Raw genomic sequence first — 17,860 nt, forward strand, 5'->3', positions numbered from 1 at the left:
TTAGAAATTATATCTAATTTAATGACATTATCAATTTAATTGGTTCTGTGCTATTTAGCTTACCTTTAGAATGTATAGTGATATACATTTTTGGTATATACATTTTCAATAAGTAAACACTAAGACATGTATGTGGCTCAAAGGTGAGTTACCCATAACCACACATAATCCAAAACATGGCAAATTCTGACCTGTCTTTAGTTATGTGCTCCCTGCATATATGTGCTGTTTAGCTAACTTGCAACAGACTCTCAAAGAGTCTTTCTCAAAGAAAGTGCAGTGATAGTACTGATTGTTTTAGAAATAGATGGTTAAAAACATTATGTACCTCCTGCAAACACACTGTACATTTACCATTTAGACTCAGAGGCTTCTTTTAGATGGTAGCAATAAATTAGTTACTTCATGTTGCTAATGACAAGTTTAACATATTGATTTGTTTTTCTTCAGTTCTTGCTGGTCCCCCCAAGTTCTTTCCCCTTGTATAGTGACCAAGCACAGGGAAAGTGGGCCATGAACTCTTGAGTACTGCTTGGATGGGTTGTGATGGAAAGTAGAGTTTGGAATCCATAGGTCTAGAGCAAATTCTTCTCTTCTATAGGGAAAATATCCTGTCTGTGAGGAGTATATGCTTCCCCACCTGAATCTAGTTCAACCCAGTGACCCTGGGATCTCTCTCAGTTTTGGTGCTTTTCATTTCCTTTTCTACCTACATTTAGCACAAGTGTTAAATAGTAGTCTGTAAGTTACAGTTGGAAGAGGCAGCTCCTATTTTCAGCTGGGATGTGCTTGCTGGATGATGTCCCTATGGATGACACAGTTCCTGTGGAGAAGCCTGAGGGTAAGGAATCATTTCATTTCCAGGAGCCCAGACTCCATATTTTCCTTCCCACCAAGAGAGCACTGTGGAACGATTAGGAATGACATTCTTGTTGGGATAGCCTTGAGTTTGCTTTCATTTATTAAAATATGAAGTAATTAGTAAATTCAGCATTTTATCATCAGGCATAGGTTACTTGGGACATACCTCACTGCTGATCACATCACAAAGTGTGTCATGATAGAATGGTTGGGAGTCACTCATCTCAAACTTCAAATTATACACAATAGATCTCAACAAAATGTGAGGGGGTTCAAAGAAATTCTTCTTATGCCTGTGTTTTCCCTGTTACCCACTTCATGTTTTGTTCTGCACTTTGTTATAGGAGATACACTCCCATCTTTCATGTTCTAAATTATTCTATAAGACAAAAGTTTGAAAAACAGAAGTTTTTCAAAATGTGGTGATTCTTATGTCATTTTGGCATTAGCTCCTAAACAACTTACTGAAACTACCTTAAATTCATTAAAAATAATTTCCCATGGGTATAAGCTATTTCAGTATGAAAACCACTTTTCATGTACTAAAAGGTTGTGTATGTGATGGCTCTGTTCCTTTTTCTCCTCTGAGAGGTCCCGTTGGAAGGAGAGGCCAATGCTGGTGAATGCAGAGGCTCACTTAATGCCAGTGTCACTGCCCCTCTTTGGCTCCTCAGTGATTTATCATCAAAGTCAGCTTCTCTAAACCAGTCACCTACCTGTCTGATTCTACCTGTGTGCCCACATCACCATTTCTTGCCCCCGTGACTGCATTTGACTGTTCCCAGGATCTGTTCCTCCCTGTCAATTCTTGTCTCCCAAGACAGCTCGCAATCTTCTCTATAAGCATTTTCTGGTTGGTTATGGTATGCTCACTCTAGTTGTGCTGCTTCATGTTCTCTTGTCATTCTACTTAAAGTAATGTTGCATCTTTATTGAACACTTCTGCTAAGCATTTATTTATAGGGTAGGCACAATTATTTTTCCCATTTAAGGAAGTGGCCCCTTAGGGAAATGTGTACAGGTAGAAGAATTTGGGTGGTTGTTTTTGTTGGAGGTAGTGGTGGCAGTGAGGCAATGAATTATAGGTTAGCTGTGTTTTGCTTGAGCTTGCTGGCATATCAGGAGCTGTGTTTGGTGGGTGGTGGGGCACACAAGACCTGGTGGTCAGGTATGAGAGGAACAGAGAGGGGGTCTGGGTAGTAGACAGCATCTGCTGAATGCCAAGAGTCAAGGGTCCAGGATAAAGTCTTTGGCAGTCTTTCTGCATCCCTAAAACTATCTCTGAGACCACAAACACAGAAGGCAATGATGCAAATGCCTGTTGTGTAAGGGACAGGCAGGGCTAGATAGGGAGAGATAGGTAGGGGGCCATGGAATCAGGCTCACAAAACAAAGTCCCAAAAAAGCTGAGATGTAAAGAAACCAGAGATAAGGGAATAGACCAGCCCACCTGGCCCTGGATATTAGGAAGTATTTTTCTTTGGCAGCTACAATGTAATCACAGAAAATGACTAGACCACAAAGAAGTCAAGTCATTAAGGGTATTATCAATAGTCCTTGCTCAAACTAAGACAACACAATCTCAAAGCCACAAACTCCCTGGTCAAGTTTTCAATAAAATACCATCCTAAAAAGCCTTCAGTGGCAACCCTGTTGGGTTCCCTCTCACTTCTGAGAGCTTTTTCTGTATCCTCACTTAATACACTTCTATCACTTTACTCACTCTTCTTTGTTCATGAGATTCATTCTTTGACTCTGTGAGATAGGAACCTAGCTCTTCTGCTTCACCATCAGCTACTGCCCAGATACCCCTGTGTTTACCTGGTTTCTGCTCAGAAAAGGGACAGATGGGCTCCTCTGAAACACAACAGCCTATTTTGACTGGGAATTTTGGAACAGATATGTTTTCTTTTTCTCTCCTGCTGAGGTATAAGTTCACACTCACCTGAAAAATCTGTTTCAGACTGTGCTCGGAGGGCATTGGAAGGCACAGCATGCTGAAATGTCGGATGAAGCGGGGAGTCACAGGGTTGCGGCCACCACCTGGAGGTGCACATGCTGATACAATTGTTACATCCTGGGTGGGAACAAGTCCACACAAGTCAGCCCACAAAGAAAGAGATGACATCTGCCCATACCGGTGGCAGGACTCAGAACCAACACATTTTTGAGGACGTACCATATGACAGCATTACCTTATGTCTTCCTACACATTATCTGACTTAGGAGATCACTACCTCAGGAGATCACTACCATTACCCTCATTCTGTAGATGAAAAAAAATCAAGACCCTGGGTAGTTATTGCTCAAGATCATCAGCTAGTGCCTCTATCTGTAGAAATATACCTATATAAACATTTAGTCTTAAAGAATTGTCAAGAAGTTGTATGTTAGGTTAAAAGATATTCATTTAACAAATACTAAGTATAGTTGATTCTTGTTATTTGCAGTAGTTATGTCCTATAAAATCACTGGAATGCTGAATTTACACACACTGAACCATTGTTCTTAGGGAAAATACAAAGTTAGGTTCCTATGAGCCTTCGGTCATAACATTTTCAATTGGCCAATACATCATAACTGTAATTGCTTCTGGTCTTGCCTCCTCTCAGACCACCCCTCCCCTGAAACCAAGGGAATCTTTCTGTAACATTTCCTCTAGGGGCTGCACATCTCTTAGAGGATAAATCCACATTCCTTGTTGTGGCACCATGTGGGCTGACCTTTGCTTCTTCTGCCACTTTGGCACCCACATTCCACAGCACCATTATATTCAACATTCCCTGATTTAAGATGCAAAATGCTCCTTTTCCTTACTTTGCTATGCTCTGACCCCAAAATCCTGTTTCAACATCATCACTTCTGGGAAGGTGTCTCTCATCCTCAACCGGTGCCTCAATCCCTGCCTCCCTCCAGTCTCTCCCCACTCATCACCCTGCGTTATAAATACATGTGTCCATCTGCTCCCTGAAGCTGAGCCTTTGGGGAGGTGGGCCTGTCTCACTTGTCCCTGAATGTCCTGAATAAAGCAGGGTAAGAATTTAATATAGATTAAATAAATTGAGTCACATATAAAAAACACCAAGGCCATAGGTTAGAGGATGAATTATGTCCTCCTTTTCTCCTGGCCAAATAAATGTTGAAGGCTCAACCCCTGGTATCTCAGAATGTGATTATATTTGGAGAGAGGGTCTGTAAGGAGGTAGTTAAGTTAAATTGAGGTCATTAGGACAGGCTCTAATCCAGTATGACTGGTGTCTTTATGAGAAGAAGACATTTGGACACAGATAGATGCAGAGGGAAGATCATAAGAAGAAACAGGGAGAAGACAGCCATCTGAAAATCAGGGGGAGAAGCCTCAGAAGAAACCAACCCTGCTGATATCCTGATCTCAGACTTCTGGCCTCTACAACTGGGAGACAATAAATTTCTGTTGTTTGAGTCACTCAGTCTGTGGTATTTTATATGGCAGCCTTAGCAAACAAATATATCATCTTTTCTTACTGTTTAAATTTAAACACACAAAGTAATTTAAAACCTAAAGTAACCTGTATATCTTTCCAAAATAGTTTGCTTCTGTCATAAAATCCACCAAAATCTTGATACTGCCGAAGTAATTCAATTGGAGGCTGAGAGCCATAGCGATCCAGTCTGGGCATGTTTAAATCATCAACAAAAATCACAACATGTTTGTTTCCTGGTGCTCCTAGGGAATAAAATGAATTTAAGAATTAAGATTTGCCACTGGAAAATGTAAGACAAAAGCTCAGGTAGGGCTTTGGACTCAGTGAACACCCCATAGGTCATAATGAGCTCAGTTCTGAGTGAGGAGGGCCCCAGCAGGGAGGGGTGCACAGAGCTGAGACATCCATACTGCCGGGTGGACCCTCGCCCTCGCTCTCAGAGGTGCAGGATGATGCCAGCTCTCCAGTCAGTCTGGATCTTTCTCAATCTCAGGCACTGACATTGCCTCCCCTGACGTGTGGCCTGGCATGGGGGAGGAAGGTCATTTTCTTTTCAGAGCAGGAGATAGAAGTACTCCAAAAGTTTCCTTACATAAATACCATTGCACCACCCTCCATAGGGAAAACTGGGCTGGATGTTCAAAAGCATCTGATCACATCAAAGAGAAGTCCAGTATGGTGGAGCTTTACACTGCCATATTTAACTTAGAGAACATCAATATGCATACTAGTCAAAAAAAAAAAAAGAGTAATGACAGAGAAAAGGAAATGGCCTAAGCAGGGGTGACCCCGCCCACTCTGGCATCCAGCACTTGCCAACAGTGAAGGAATCAAGGCAAACTCAGTGCCCAATTCCATCTTCCAGATCCCTGAAGCCAACTTGCAGCACAGGCATGGGGAGGGGCTTCAAGAGAATCCTTCACAAAGGCATGGTCTCCTATCAGAGAGACTGGCACTCACTACCCTGTGCCTACCAGAACGGGAAAAAGGGAATAGAGAGGAGGCAGTAAAGCAGCTGGTATCCTCACAGGTTGGCACAGAGGGCCCATTAGATAACGGACACCGTGGAAGGCAGCTGGCTCGAGCTTGGCTAGTATTTCACCCAGGGAGGCTGTGGGCCAGCCAAGTGGACCCAGTAGCAGGGACTGCAGGATATACTCTGAAAGGTGGGACTGAGACGGGGCTGAGGCCCTGGTTCCCAACATTAGGGAAACTTCCAATGGGGATGCCAATGCCTGGCCTGTGTACACCCTTTTGGGGAGTCCTTCAGAGAACCTGCTCCTGGAAGCCTGACACACAGCATGGACAGTCATTCATCATCAGCGAGAGAAGCAGGGACAATCCACATGGAGGCCCATCTAAATGTTAGTTAGGGAGAACACTTGTCCTTTCCTCTCCTTCTCCCCTCCCGACACACCAGAGCCTCCTATAGGGAGGACCAGGAAGGGCAAAAGGGCACCCCATGCCCCCCTCCACCTCCAGCCCCATGAGACACAAACCAGGTCTATGGCAGAGAACCCAGCTTTACATTGGGTTTGGAATTGAAACTTTACATTAGACCTGACTCAAAATAGCTGCAAGTGACCAGAAAGTGATGCTATTTATCTAATAGTTAATATGGGATGGAGAGGGAGATCCCACTGATGCCTGGCTGGTAGCTCTGACTGGAAAAAAAAAAAAAAAAAAAAAAAAACCTAGATAGTTTCATGCTGATTCCTTGCTGAGTTCAGATAACAGCATACCAGATACAAAGTGGTTTATTTGTTGGTCTGTTTTAAAAAAAGGGAAATCAGTGCAGGTTTGAAAGCCTGCATGGAAAGGGAGAGCCACAGAGAGCCAGAGATTGAAGATGTTCTGAGTTGAAGGTGATGATAGAAATAAAATTCTTGCTTGCTAACGGTAAGATATCTGGATATACAGCACAGTAAAGAATACCATTCACAGAATCACCTTTACAAATAAATTAAGCAAAGATGATATCCATTTTAACCTTTATTACATGCAATGTTTTTGTGGTTATTAGTTTAATAAATAATTTGTGTGAGACAAATAAAAATGATAACTCTTACCTAGTATATTTTTTCTTTTCCTTTCCAGTTTTGACTCAATAATCTCCTGTGTTCTTGCAGATGAAGTTTGAGCAGAAAAATTTAGATAAACAGGAACATAGGCAGCTGTTTCTTGAATTCTATTCAACAATCCTTTTGCAATGACAGACTTTAAATTTAAAAATATGTTAATTGATTTCATATTCAATATATCTTTCAATCATCTACATCAGTAATAATCCAGTACAATGAGTAAGAAACAGGATAAAGGAGATAGGTTAAAGCCCCATTGAAATGTCTACCTTCTTCCTAGGGATTATATTTAATTATATTTATCAGAGTCATAGAAATACTCTAACTAGCTCTATCTTAGCAAAAGTTTTTATTTTGGTTTTATACCAAAATCCAACTTGGTTCCTATCCAAGTCAAGCATAGAAGAACCCAAACTTCTTTTAGAAATAACTTAGAAGGGAAATAAAAGAGGAAAAAAAAAAAAGAAATAGTCAATAGCGAGTCTCTATGGGGGCCTCTCCCAAATAATAAAGACCACACAATCAACATTTCCCTCCACACTCTGTTTTTTCCAAACCCCACTGCTATGTCAGATAGAAGTAAATGGGCAAGAGCAGACACACTGAGCTTTATCAACCCTCTGCTGGGGACACAAACTATTCTGACCAATTCCCACCCTCACCTGTGTGGTGGCAGCCTCAGAAATTCCAAGGGATAAAATAACAAAAAAAGCTCCCAAGCCCCAAAACATTGGTCCACAGGGTCCTCTGGTTTATGTGTGGTATTGACCCCAAGGATTTACTCAGAAACTGGCAAACTTCGGAGTAATTCTCTAGACATAGATTCAGCATAGTTACATTCTTCCTGCAAAATGATCAAAATTCAAAGGAATTTCCTCTGAAAAATAATGTGTTATTTCTGGGGCTTACAGTTCTATGTCTACCATGCCCTCATTTGTGGACAGACCTCGTTTCAGATAGGTTTCCCACCTTGCCAACTCCAGTTATTCCCGTAAACAACACTGAATGCCTGACTGCCAGCAGTTTTTCCATTAGATACCCAAAGCGCACTGTGTCAGTTGTGGGGACAAGCATTTCGAAAAAGGGAATGTCTCGACTGTACTTGAAGGTAGGTATTATTCGTTCCCAAGGATCTAGCCGTTTGGTGTCGAAGTCCATGTGAATGCTCCACAGGTCGCCAGAGCTGGGAAGCTGAAGTATAAAATCAAATACCGTGTTCAATAGGATTGACATGTAGCAATAGAAAAATTCACACATAAACAAAGGCAGTCATAGAATATGAATGTATTTGGGTTTCTATTTTCTTTGTAGAGAAATAGTTGTTTAGGTATCAAAATCTAATACTTTAAACATAACTATGCAACACAATGAACAAAAAATATTATATATCTATTATATTAAAACCTTAGATTAGAGGGTACCTGGGTGCCTTGGTCAGTTAAGCATCTGACTTAGGCGGAGGTCATGATCTCAGAGTCCTGGGATTGAGCCCCCACTCCTCCCTCAGGGGGGAGTCTGCTTGTCCCTCTGCCCTCCCCCTGGCTTGTTTCTCTCACTCTTTTTCTCAAATAAATCTTTTTTTTTTTAAACCACCTTAGACTTGAATTGTAGAGCATTTTCAATTCAAGTAAACATTTGGGGGCTTACTCCTTGCCAACTACTGTGCTTGGTGGTAGACGTGAATGATGAATGAGACCCAGTGTCTGTCTTTAATGACCCTGAAATTCACATGGGGGAATACAAGCATATCAGTTAATATTACAGAGAAGTAAGAGTCCAGTGGAGTTAGTACATTTACAAAGGCAAGATGATTCATTTCTATTTGCAGGGGTTATAGTGATGGCTGGAAATTCAATCAAGAAAGCTTCCAAGAGGTGATGTTACAGTTCAGACTTGAAGGACAAGCAGGAGTCCCATGGGCAAAGAAGAAATGGGATGAGGAAAGGAGGGTAAAGAGAAGGCTGAAGACATGGGAAGCACCATGCTGGGAAATATGAGAGCAGTATGTACAGTGAGAGATAATCTGGGAACACAGGGGCCAGGTTATGAAAAGCTCTAGTTTTCTTTTTTCTTTCTTTTTAAAAAATATTTATGTATTTATTTAGAGCAAGAGAAGGCATGTGTGCGCAAGGGGGGGCGGGGATGTGGAAGGGCCAGAGGGAAAGAATATCCAAGCAGATCGTGTAGAGCATGGATCTCACCACCCATGAGATCAGGAACTGAACTGAAACCAAGAGTTAGATGCTCAGCTGACTGAGCCACCTAGGTGCTCCAGCTTCACTTTTTAAAGAGCTTGGACCAAGAATTCAATGAAGGATTCTGAGCAGATAGGTGACATGACTAGATTGTATTTCAGAAAGTTCATTCTGGCAGCTGTGCAGAGCAGTTATTTCAATCTCATTTGACAGCAACTTTATTTTTTAAAAAAGATTATTTATTTTAGAGAGACAAAAAGCAAAAGAAAGAACATGAATGGAGGGGGAAGGGCCAAGCAAGGGAGAGGGAAAAGCAGACTCCCTGCTGAGCAGGGAGCCCAACGACCACGATGATGATGACAACTATGACAACGAGGACCACAGGGGATTGATCCCAGGACCCTGGGCCCATGACCTGAGCCAAAGGCAGATGCTTAACTGACTGGTGCCCAGGTGTCCAACAGTAACTCTTAATAAGAAATCCATTTTATACGGTGACCTAGTACATACATATACGTGTGTCTACAAATATATATATAATATTTACCCCTACTGTCTGCAATTCACTCTATTTTCTATTTTATCCTATTTTTTTTAAACTTTTGAGGTGTAACATCTTTTGTCAGATTTTAAGGGTTCAGTTTAAGGTGTTTTTGCATATGCAAATATCAATGTAACTACCCCTGGATCATGATGTAGAACATATTCAGAGCCTCAGAATGCTCCTTTCTTCCCCTTCCCCATCAATACCATCCATACCTTCCTCTGAGAGAAGTCACTAGTCTACCTGTCTGGTCTATTTGTCTATGTTGTGCTAATACCACACTCTGTTTACTTGTGTTAGCCCCAGTACACAGAATGGTGCCTATTGTGTAATAGATTTTCAGTACATATTTGTTGATATGAATACTATTTGTTGAAATGAATCTGTTGAAATGAATGCTTGCTTTGGACCATCTCCTACTGACCATCCCAGATCATTTCTCTTGATCCAGAGAGATCTGTCTGTCTCAAATTTCCAATTGTCCTTAAAATGGTCCATCCTGTCCAATTATGATACAGTCATCTTGAGGATCCAGAAGTGTTTCATACCTACGATAAGGTCCTAATCCATAGGGTTTAGATTCTTAGGGAATTTTTTCTTCTTCTGGTAACTTTTTACTTTTATATAATCTAAAACTTAAAGAAAAGTTAAAAAAAGAGTGCAAAGAACCTCATATATTCTTTATCTAGATTGATTGTCCACATTTTGCCCCCTTTGCTTTATTATTGTTTTTTCTACTCTATGAGAGTTAATTGTATACACTATTTCACCTTACTCTAAATAACTGAGTGTGTGTTTCCTGAACAACAAAGATATTTTCTTATATAATCACAATCAAAATCAGGAAATTGAATAGTGATATGTTATTACCTAACTTACATTCCATATTCAAATATTGTCAGTGTTTTTAATAATGCCACTTATAGCTATGTTTTTCCCCAGTTAGGACCCTATACAGGATAATGCACTGTATTTAGTTATATCTCTTTAGTCTTTTCATTTGGAAAAGGTCCTCAGCTTTCTTTGTCTCCTACGACAGACATTTTTGGAGAATATAAGCCAATTTATTTTATAGAATGCTCCTCAGTTTGGGTATTCCAGGTGTATTTCATAATTAGATTCAGATCATCCATGTTTGAAAGGAATACTTCACAAGTGAGGTTGCGTCCTTCTCAGTGCTCTATATCAGGAGGCACAGGTTTGTCCTAATACTGATGATGTTAAATTGATTTCTTAGTTAAGGTAGTGTCTGCATGGTTTCTTTACTGTAACAATACTAGTTTTCTTTTTGCAATTAATCCATAATTTGTAGGAAATACTTTGAAACTATGTAAATATTGTTTCTCATCAAGCCTTCATTCACTAGCTTTAGTATCTATTGATAATTCTTGCCTAAATCAATTATTACTATAGAGGCTGCAGAGTAATGATTTTCTAACTCCATCATTTCTCCTATATAGATTAATTGGTATTCTTCTGTGAAAAACAGCTCTTCCTTCTCCCCCATTTATTCAGGTATATTTCTGTTATGAATACTGACACACAGATTTTTATTTCATGTAAAGGCTTGTAATCTTATACTATTATTATTTATTTTAATGCTCAAATCTGTTCAGATTTGGTCAGTGAGAGTCTTTTGACATGAGTAATCATTCTTTGAGTACTTCTTTGCTGTCATAATTTTGCACTTTCCCCTGTCCTACTCCTGGAATCAGCTATTTCATTAAAGAGCCTTGGCTCCCTTTCATGGAGAACAGATATTTAGAACTTATCATATTAGGTATGCATATTGCTCTTGAGGTTTCCTTTCTTCTAATTCCTATCAGCAAACAGAACTAGGAAATTTACGTATGTTGTATGAATATATGTATTCATTTTCATATATTCATTTTTTTTGATCTATGAGTACTAAGACTTCCAATTCCAATGCAAGAACACAGGTGCCTTCTAATTTCTCCCCTTACATATTTGTAAATAAATCCTTTTGCTAACAGTGAGAAACCTGGTTGACATTATCCTCAATATATTTATTCTTTTGCTCAATCTTATTTTTAAAAATATTTTATTTATTTATTTGGGAGAGAGAAAGAGAGAGAGAGAGAGAGAGAGAGAGCACAAGCAAGGGGGAGTGGCAGAGGAAGAGGGAGAAGCAGGCTCCCTACTGAGCAGAGTCTGATGTGGGGGCTCAAACCCAGGACCCTGGGATCATGACCTGAGCCAAAGGCAGATGCTTAACTGACTGAGCCACTCAGGAGCCCTTCATTTGCTCTATCTTAGAATCTTTTAGTGACATATTTTTATTTGCAGAACTAAATCCTTTAAAATTTTAGTCTTGAAATTTAATTTTAATGATTCAGAGTAATTATGTTAAAATGAAATTTATTTGGCTCTTACCCTGGCATCAGGATTATCATCGAATTGTGCTCTAATAAATGTGTCGAAAGAATCCCAGTAGTTTTCAGTTAGATTGCCACCCAAAGACCATAAATAACAGAATACAAAAGTCTGACATAGTACTGTATTCAATTTTGTTTGTTCCTGAATGAACAAGGAGAAAGAATTTTAGTATTTTATTTAACTTTATAAACAGAATCCTTAAATTGCAAAGCCAAGCCAAAAGATTGCTTTCTTTTGTTTAGGCTTATGCATTTTAAAAAGGGTACAATATATGTTTCTTATGGTTGACTCAAGAGTTCACAGAGCAATGTTTTACATATTTAAATACACTGAGGAGAAAATGAATGGCAAGGGATATGTAGGAAAAAGCTCAAGGCTGTCTTTCAATGGACTATTATCACTTTGTTTACACCTCCGTGAAGGTATTTAAGCAGCTGCTAGGCAGACACATACTGGGAATGTGTTGCAGAATGTGTTGTACACTGTAGGAAGTTTAAATACTGAGTACAAAAGTAAACTATAGGTTCTCTTACATTCCTTCCAATTTTGAGATTCTGTGAATCTATTCATAATCATTACTCCACTAAAAAATTAACTTAAAAATAAAAAATGATTGTTTTACAGAAAATTGTTATTTGCAAAGTATCTATACAACAATCTCATGTTCCTAGCCTTATAGCAGTGAGAAAAACCTTTCATACCATTGTCAAATTAACTCCATCTTTCCCAAGTATCAAAGACTCCAGTAAGCAACATAGTGTAGTAACTTTGCTGATGTCCACTTGTGGGATAGCTTGGCCACATTTTTTATTGATAAAATGTAAACCATCATCAACATAACGTTGGAAAAGGTTCAGTATATATTCTTGGGTTTCTTCATTCAGCTGAAAATCATATAAACAAATAATATTTTAGTAAGACTAGATGAAATATGTAAGCAAATTTAGAAATGGGTTAGTTTAAATCTGTGTATTGCAATATGTTCTGTGACTTTTATTTTTTTTAAGATTTTATTTATTTATTCATGAGAGACACAGAGAGAGAGAGAAAGAGAGACAGAGACACAGGCAGAGGGAGAAGCAGGCTCCACGTAGGGAGCCAGATATGGGACTCGATCCTGGGACTCCAGGATCACACCCTGGGCTGAAGGCAGGCACCAAACCACTGAGCCACCCCGTGTCCCTGTTCTGTGACTTTTAGATTAAAGGGTATAAACATCACAAGATATGAAACAAATTGAGATAAAAAAATCTGATTTGGAAGAGACATATAGAGGAGATTCTGGGTAGTGGACAATGTCTTATAATCATTTGTTAACTGTCAATATATGTTTCATGCAGTCTTATAATTAAGAACAATTAAAAACAAACAAGAAATATAAAAAACAGCAATTTAAAAATCTATGTAAGGAGAGGAATAATTCCCAAAGATTTAAAAAGAATGTAGCCCTTCTCAGCATTCCTATTTAACATTGTACTGGAACTCTTAGCTAATGCAGTAGGACAATAAAAAGAAGTAGAGTACACAGAAGGAAGAAAAAAATGTCTTTGTTCACAGATGACATGATTGTCTATGTAAGAATTTACCAAAAACTCCTGGAACTAATAAGCACTTATAGCAAGGTAGTAGGATGCAAAGTTGTCAATTGCTTTCGTATATACCAGCAGTGAATAATTGGAATTTGGCATAAAATATATAACACCATTTATATTAGCACAAAAAATGAAATACTTAGGTATAATTCCAACAAAATATGTACAAGAGCTAAATAAGAAAAACTACAAGACTCTGATGAAAAGATAGAGATGAGCGAAGTAAACTGAAAGATATTCAATGTGTATGGACAGGAAGATCCAATATTGTTAAAATGTCAATACTTCCTAACTTAATCTATAGATTCAATATAGTCTGAATCAAAACACCAGGAAGTTATTTTGTGTATTTCAGCATACAGAGAGGCAAAATACCCAAAATAGCATAATATTGAAGAACAAAGTTAGAAAGCTGACGTTATCTGACTTCAAGACTTACTATAAAGTGACAGTAATCAAGACAGTGTGATACTGGCAAAAGAACAGACACATAGATCGATGGAACAGAATAGAGTCCATCCAGAGATAGACTCATACAAATATAATCAACTGATCTATGACAAAGGAGCAAAGGTAATCCAATGGAGAAGGGATGGTGTTTTCAACAAATGGTGTTGTAACAACTAGACATCTATGCACAAAAAAATATGAATGTAGACACAGATATTACACCTTTCACAAAAGTTAACTCAAAATGAACCACAGACCTAAATGTAAAAAGCAAAACTATAAAAACTTTTAGAAGATAACAGATGAGAAAATCTAGGTGACCTTAGGTTTGGAAATGGTTTCCAGAACAATGCCAAAAGCTCAAACCATGAAAGGATATTTGATAAGCTGGACTTCATTAAAATAAAGAAGTTGTGTTATCTCTTTCTGTGTCTCTCATGAATAAAAAATAAAATCTTAAAAACAAAACAAAATAAAACTTGTGTTCTGTGAAAGATTGTAAAAAGAATGAAAAGACAAGCCAGGGCTGGGAGAAAATTTTTATAAAACACACACCCTACAAAGAACTTGTCTCCAAAATATTATAAAGAACTCGAGGGAGGCGGGGCAAGATGGCAGAAGAGTAGGGTCCCCAAGTACCTGTCCCCACCACATTACCTAGGTAACCTTCATATCATCCTGAAAACCTACAGAGTTCGGCCTGAGATTTAAAGAGAGAACAGCTGGAATGCTACAGTGAGAAGAGTTCGTGCTTCTATCAGGTAGGAAGACGGAGGGGGGGTGGGGGGAAGAAGTAAAGAAACAAAAGGCCTCCGAGGGGGAGGGGCCCCGCGAGGAGCCGGGCTGAGGCCGGGGCGAGTGTCCCCAGGACAGGAGAGCCCCGTCCCGGAGACGCAGGAGCTGCACCGACCTTCCCGGGCGGAAAGGGGCTCGCGGGGAGTTGGAGCAGGACCCAGGAGGGCGAGGATGCCCTCGGGCTCCCGGGGACACTAACACTCGGGACAGTGCGCCGAGCTCCCTAAGGGCTGCAGCGCCCACGGCGGGACTGGAGCAGCTCGGAGGGGCTCGGGCGTAGGAAGAGGCTCCGCGGAGGGGGCTGCGGGCGGGAGCGCGAATCCAACAGCGCAGGCTCCGGAGCACAGGGCGCCGGACACAGCCCAGGATCCGGCCTCTCCCCGGGACAGATACTAGCCAAGATACTAGCCAATAGGATCCAACAATACATTAAGAAAATTATTCACCATGACCAAGTAGGATTTATCCCCGGGACACAAGGCTGGTTCAACACTCGTAAAACAATCAATGTGATTCATCATATCAGCAAGAGAAAAAACAAGAACCATATGATCCTCTCAATAGATGTAGAGAAACCATTTGACAAAATATAGCATCCATTCCTGATCAAAACTCTTCAGAGTGTAGGGATAGAGGGAACATTCCTCAACATCTTAAAAGCCATCTACGAAAAGCCCACAGCAAATATCATTCTCAATGGGGAAGCACTGGGAGCCTTTCCCCTAAGATCAGGAACAAGACAGGGATGTCCACTCTCACCACTGCTATTCAGCATAGTACTGGAAGTCCTAGCCTCAGCAATCAGACAACAAAAAGACATTAAAGGCATTCAAATTGGCAAAGAGAAAAAAAATTGGCAAAGAAGAAGTCAAACTCTCCCTCTTTGCCGATGCCATGATACTCTACATAGAAAACCCAAAAGCCTCCACCCCAAGATTGCTAGAACTCATACAGCAATTAGGCAGTGTGGCAGGATACAAAATCAATGCCCAGAAATCAGTGGCATTTCTATACACTAACAATGAGACTGAAGAAAGAGCAATTAAGGAGTCAATCCCATTTACAATTGCACCCAAAAGCATAAGATACCTAGCTATAAACCTAACTAAAGAGGTAAAGGATCTATACCCTAAAAACTATAGAACACTTCTGAAAGGAATTGAGGAAGACACAAAGAGATGGAAAAATATTCCATGCTCATGGATTGGCAGAATTAATATTGTGAAAATGTCAATGTTACCCAGGGCAATTTACACGTTTAATGCAATCCCTATCAAAATACCATGGACTTACTTCAAAGAGTTAGAACAAATTATTTTAAGATTTGTGTGGAATCAGAAAAGACCCCGAATAGCCAAGGGAATTTTAAAAAAGAAAACCATAGCTGGGGGCATCACAATGGCAGATTTCAGGTTGTACTACAAAGCTGTGGTCATCAAGACAGTGTGGTACTGGCACAAAAACAGACACATAGATCAATGAAACAAAATAGAGAATCCAGAAGTGGACCCTCAACTTTATGGTCAACTAATATTCGACAAAGGAGGAAAGACTATCCACTGGAAAAAAGACGGTCTCTTCAATAAATGGTGCTGGAAAATTGGACAGCCACGTGCAGAAGAATGAAACTAGACCATTCTCTTACATCAGACACAAAGATAAACTCAAAATGGATGAAAGATCTAAATGTGAGACAAGAGTCCATCAAAATCCTAGAGGAGAACTCAGGCAACACCCTTTTTGAACTCAGCCCCATAACTTCTTGCAAGATACATCCACGAAGGCAAGAGAAACAAAAGCAAAAATGAACTATTGGGACTTCATCAAGATAAGAAGCTTTTGCACAGCAAAGGATACAGTCAACAAAACTAAAAGACAACCTACAGAATGGGAGAAGATATTTGCAAATGACGTATCAGATAAAGGGCTAGTTTCCAAGATCTATAAAGAACTTATTCAACTCAACAACAAAGAAACAAACAATCCAATCATGAAATGGGCAAAAGACATGAACAGAAATCTCACAGAGGAAGACATCGACATGGCCAACAAGCACATGAGAAAATGCTCCGCATCACTTGCCATCAGGGAAATACAAATCAAAACCACAATGAGATACCACCTCACACCAGTGAGAATGGGGAAAATTAACAAGGCAGGAAACCACAAATGTTGGAGAGGATGCAGAGAAAAGGGAACCCTCTTACACTGTTGGTGGGAATGTGAACTGGTGCAGCCACTCTGGAAAACTGTGTGGAGGTTCCTCAAAGAGTTAAAAATAAATCTGCCCTACGACCCAGCAATTGCACTGCTGGGGATTTACCCCAAAGATGCAGATGCAATGAAATGCCGGGACACCTGCACCCCAATGTTTCTAGCAGCAATGGCCACAATAGCCAAACTGTGGAAGGAGCTTCGGTGTCCATCGAAAGATGAATGGATAAAGAAGATGTGGTTTATGCATACAATGGAGTATTACTCAGCCATTAGAAACAACAAATACCCACCATTTGCTTCAACCTGGATGGAACTGGAGGTTATTATGCTGAGTGAAATAAGTCAATCGGAGAAGGACAAACATTATATGGTCTCATTCATTTGGGGAATATAAATAATAGTGAAAGGGAATAGAAGGGAAGGGAGAAGAAATGGGTGGGAAATATCAGAAAGGGAGGCAGAACATGAAGACTCCTAACTCTGGGAAATGAACTAGGGGTGGTGGAAGGGGAGGAGGGCAGGGGGTGGGGGTGAATGGGTGACGGGCACTGAGGGGGGCAATTGACGGGATGAGCACTGGGTGTTATTCTGTATGTTGGCAAATTGAACACCAATAAAAAAATAAATTTATTATAAAAAAAGGAACTTGAAAAACTAAAAAATAGGAAACAACCCAATAAAAAATGAGCAAGATTTGAATAGGCACCTCACCAAAGGAGATATTCAGATGATAAATAAGCATATGAAAAAACATACATGATAACCTATTGGAGAAAGGCACATTAAAGCAACAAGACATACCTATTTGAATGGTGAAAATCTAAAACACCAATATCACCAAATGCTGGTGAGGATGTGCAGCAAGAATTCTTATTCATTGCTGGTGGGAATGCAAAATGGTATAGCACTTTGGAAGATGAACTGGCAGTTTCTAATAAAGCTAAATAAAATTTTATCATAAAATCCAGCAATCATACTCCTAGGTATTTTACCCAAGTGAATTGAAAACTTACATCTACACAAAAACAGATAAACATACAGATGTTTACAGCTTTCTTCATAATTGCCCAAACCTGGAAGCAATCAAGATGTCCTTCAGTAGATGAATGGATAGACTTAGTAAATCCATACAGTGGAATATTATTCAGCACCAAAAAGAAATGAGCTATCAAGCCACAGAAAGACAGAGAGGAAACTTAGAAGTGTATTATTAAGTGAAGGAAGCCAATCTGAAAAAACTACATGACATTCCGAAAAAGGCAAA

General features: G+C 39.7%; 2 protein-coding genes across 2 annotated transcripts in view; one reads left to right on the forward strand and one right to left on the reverse strand.

The window, feature by feature from the left end:
- The window catches only part of TRABD2A (TraB domain containing 2A), a 165,889-nt gene extending 161,583 nt beyond the window's left edge, over window positions 1–4,306 (forward strand). The window contains exon 11 of the transcript XR_007403209.1: window positions 2,825–4,306. The gene's annotated coding sequence lies outside the window, so the exon portion shown is untranslated. The remainder of the gene's footprint in view (window positions 1–2,824) is intronic.
- DNAH6 (dynein axonemal heavy chain 6) overlaps window positions 1–17,860 on the reverse strand; it is a 231,955-nt gene that overhangs the window by 108,058 nt on the left and 106,037 nt on the right. The window contains 6 exon segments of the mRNA XM_025453761.3: window positions 2,807–2,938; window positions 4,410–4,567; window positions 6,395–6,542; window positions 7,376–7,597; window positions 11,540–11,683; window positions 12,244–12,426. Coding sequence (XP_025309546.3) covers window positions 2,807–2,938; window positions 4,410–4,567; window positions 6,395–6,542; window positions 7,376–7,597; window positions 11,540–11,683; window positions 12,244–12,426 — 987 coding nt within the window.

This window comes from Canis lupus, chromosome 17, assembly GCF_003254725.2.
Source record: "Canis lupus dingo isolate Sandy chromosome 17, ASM325472v2, whole genome shotgun sequence".
In the NCBI taxonomy this organism is placed as follows: Eukaryota; Metazoa; Chordata; class Mammalia; order Carnivora; family Canidae; genus Canis; species Canis lupus.